General features: G+C 33.4%; 1 protein-coding gene across 1 annotated transcript; it reads left to right on the forward strand.

Annotated features, from left to right (window-relative positions):
- Positions 1-227: 227 nt before the first annotated feature.
- On the forward strand, positions 228-2,103 carry LOC113726020 (CEN-like protein 2). Its single transcript, XM_027249516.2, has 4 exons — positions 228-484; positions 604-665; positions 1,573-1,613; positions 1,723-2,103. Exons 1-4 carry the CDS (start codon positions 284-286, stop codon positions 1,938-1,940), a joined length of 522 nt encoding a protein of 173 aa, XP_027105317.2. The 5' UTR covers positions 228-283; the 3' UTR covers positions 1,941-2,103.
- The last annotated feature ends 1,449 nt before the right edge of the window (positions 2,104-3,552 follow it).

Genomic DNA, 3,552 nt, shown 5'->3' on the forward strand with positions numbered 1-3,552 from the left:
TCTACAGCTACAAAAGCCCATATTAGACTTAAACCAATGAAAGGGAGAAGAACCTTTCCCTTTTGTTTCCACTTTTGAACATTTTTTAATAGAATTCGAGTTTTAACCTGCTTCCTCAAGGTGCCTGAGCCGTGCAATTCGTGTGCAACTAGCCCCTATAAATATGGGTTTTCCCTGTCTTTTGCTCAGTACCAGATTTCCACAAGGAAAAAAACCATAGTCTTGTCCAATCTCTTAAGTACGTTCACGAGTAATAGCTGATTCCTCTCATTCTTTTTCAAGAATGGCAAAAGTAGCAGACCCTCTTGTAATTGGTAGGATTGTTGGGGATGTTGTTGACAACATCTCCCCGACTGTAAAGATGTCAGTAACCTACAACTCCAACAAGCAAGTCTATAATGGGCATGAGCTTTATCCTTCCTCAGTTGTCAATAAACCAAAAGTTGAAGTTCTTGGAGGTGATATGAGATCTTTCTTCACACTGGTAAAAATTAACATACTTCCCTATCCTTCAACTCTTTCTCCATTTACTAAACTTTTCTTGTGTATTTCAGTTCTCCATCAGTCGCCATTACATTCAATGAATTTCTTTTGATCTTGCAGGTTATGACTGATCCTGATGCTCCTGGTCCCAGTGATCCATACCTTAGAGAGCACTTGCACTGGTATGAAACAGTGAATAAATAACATGTTATACTAGCTGCTGATGAAGCATCTGAAATAAAGCTGTCAAATTTAACTTATACACAATATAACAGCCTCCAATAGTAAAATTTCATCTTTCATTGGTAGACCCCCCGGAAACACGGAGCTGTTGCCTTTTTTTGTTCCTACTGCATGAGCTCAAGCTGCATTTCTTTTAGTTATGTACTTATCCATTAATTTATGCTTATAGTTTCTAATGTATTGATTAGCTTGTTTTAAATGTCCCACTGAATCAGCTAGCATCATATTCTAGAAATCATTCTATCACTTCTTCATGGGAATGGTCAATCCCCCACAAAGAGATTATCTTTAACAAAAGTACTCTTCGGATCCGGTTTAACTTTGCTTGCAAAAAGTTCAAATTTTCAACACTAAAGCATTCTCAACTTAGGGGACGGTTGGTAATGTAAAAATTTTGGCATGGGCCAATTCCTTTCTTTTATGTGCTTGTTGTTCTGTGCACTTTTCAGGTAAAGAATAGAAAAACCCTAAAAATAAAAAATAAAGTAAAATTGGGAGGAGATGAAAGAAACGAGAAGATAATATGGACACTCTTAGAACTCACCTTGAGCTTGATGGTAATTCTTAGTAACCTTTGAAATTCGGACATCATGCACTGTGCATGAAATTATAGATGCATGTTAATTAGTAGTTGAACAAACTAAGCCAGGCTTGGTTTTAAATCTTAGTCTCTCAATCAGCAAATTTTTTGGCATAAATGTCTAAAATAGCTAACTCAAGGGAATGAAAATCTTTGGCAAAGAAAAACATTATTGATAATATTTGGCATACTATGTGATTACACACAAATATTTGGCAAACTATATGATGACACACAACTCTGAACTTGATTTAACCACATGGCAGGATTGTCACAGACATCCCAGGGACGACAGATTCCTCATTTGGTATGTGTTCTTTCTTTTTATTCAGGGAGAAATAAAGCACAAATAAATAAATTGGTTTTCTTCTTTTTTTTTTCCCCTTTGTTTGTTAATTTTTTATATCCATCAACAGGGAGAGAAATGGTGAGTTATGAAGTGCCAAGGCCAAATATAGGGATCCACAGGTTCGTATTCCTTTTATTCAAGCAGAAAGGAAGACAGACAGTGAATCCACCACTCTCAAGAGATGGATTCAGCACGAGAAAATTTGCACAAGAAAATCAACTTGGCCTTCCTGTTGCTGCTGTTTTCTTCAATTGCCAGAGGGAAACAGCTGCAAGAAGGCGTTGACAGATATGGCATGCCATAAAGATATCAGCCAAAATGCTATGAAGCAAATAAGATATTAACTGTTGCAAGTTCGATTACAAGAGTGGAATTAGGTCCAGTTTTATGTACTACTTATCTACTTTAGACTTCATGTGAAGTAATTTGCTGCGATATTAATAAAGCGCTGGGCTGCTGCTTAATCATCTTCACTACCATTTTCCCACCTTTGGTCTTCGCCCTTGTCTCTTAAAAATTGTAGGATCAACATTGGTGACAACAATGAAAGTCGAACCAAAATCGGATAAAAGCATTATCAAGGATATATTAGGTCAATTACTTGTTCAAATGAGTGTGTTTTTTCACTTTTGTACCGAGGTTTTTTTTTTTGGCAATGACTTGGTAATTGTACAATCATGAAAGCGTTTGGTATATAACTATATAAGTGCATCGATGCATCAGAATGTGTGTTTTATTGATAAACTGCTCTGCCTAAATTATTAAGTACCAGCAAAATATACATTCTTGTTACAAGGGTAATGCACTATATTCTACCATTTGAATAGGGAACTGAGGAATTCACGGACTTTCTTATGTACTATATATATATATATATATATATATATATATATATATATATATATATTCTATCATTCGAATGGGGAATTGAGGAAGTCACACATTTTGTTAGGGTAAAAAATTTGAGAGAGTCCATCTAAGACACTCAATATAAAACTTGGAATTCAACAATGACATAAAAACTTAAACTAGTAGGTTAAAAAAAAGTTAAACTCATACGTTTTGCACTCATATTTATATGGGGACTAATTCCACTTTGTGCATCAAACTTTTATCCCATTCTCACTTTACACTGTAACTCCTCAAATTTGTTTCACTTAAGTCCAATAGCTAATTGTATTAACAAAAATTAACCGTGTATGAGACTTTATATATACAACATTTATGTTTTCCATTTTACTGGGTAATGGTGTTCATAGTGGAACATGGAAACAGCATCTATGCAAATTTTAAGTTTTACTTCACATGAAAATTCATGACACCTAAATCTTAAGAAAAAAAAATGGTTCTGATATTCAATTTATAAATAATAAACTCACTTTAACTATACTAGCAATTTGTTGCTCTTAGGAAAAATAAAAAATAAAAAAGTGAAAAGAGTGATTAGATATATCTGTGTTGTATATACGGTTTAAATTGTTGAAATTATGTCAAATCCTCTAGGAAATGGTCAAATATCATCTTTTCAATTGTTTAAATTTGATGATTTCACTAAAATTTTCACCATTCATTTTAGTTGAAGAAGGCATATCTAGACTCTCATTGGGAGATCATGGCGAGGGGGTAAACATGCTGCGTAACAACTGACTTGGAATGATAGAAACATAATAAATGAATTCATTTACTATAATAACCTTCAAGAAATCAATTTTATAAATTTAACCTTCATTTTACTAATATTTATAAATTCTATTTCTTGCTCCAATACTTGACGTCTACTTATATTTTCTTGGTTAACAACATTGTTTTGTGGATATAAAATCTTAATGATAGTGTAATGACATTATGAGTATTTACTAAATTTGGTTGAATATCATAATACCATTATTTGATTTGT

This window comes from Coffea arabica, chromosome 1c (assembly GCF_036785885.1).
Source record: "Coffea arabica cultivar ET-39 chromosome 1c, Coffea Arabica ET-39 HiFi, whole genome shotgun sequence".
Classification (NCBI taxonomy): Eukaryota; Viridiplantae; Streptophyta; class Magnoliopsida; order Gentianales; family Rubiaceae; genus Coffea; species Coffea arabica.

Coding starts and splice junctions, on each gene's coding strand:
- LOC113726020 (XM_027249516.2), top strand. CDS start 284: ATGGCAAAAGTAGCAGACCCTCTTGTAATTGGTAGGATTGTTGGGGAT. Junction 485..603: donor TGAGATCTTTCTTCACACTG/GTAAAAATTAAC, acceptor TTGATCTTGCAG/GTTATGACTGATCCTGATGC. Junction 1,614..1,722: donor GACGACAGATTCCTCATTTG/GTATGTGTTCTT, acceptor ATCCATCAACAG/GGAGAGAAATGGTGAGTTAT.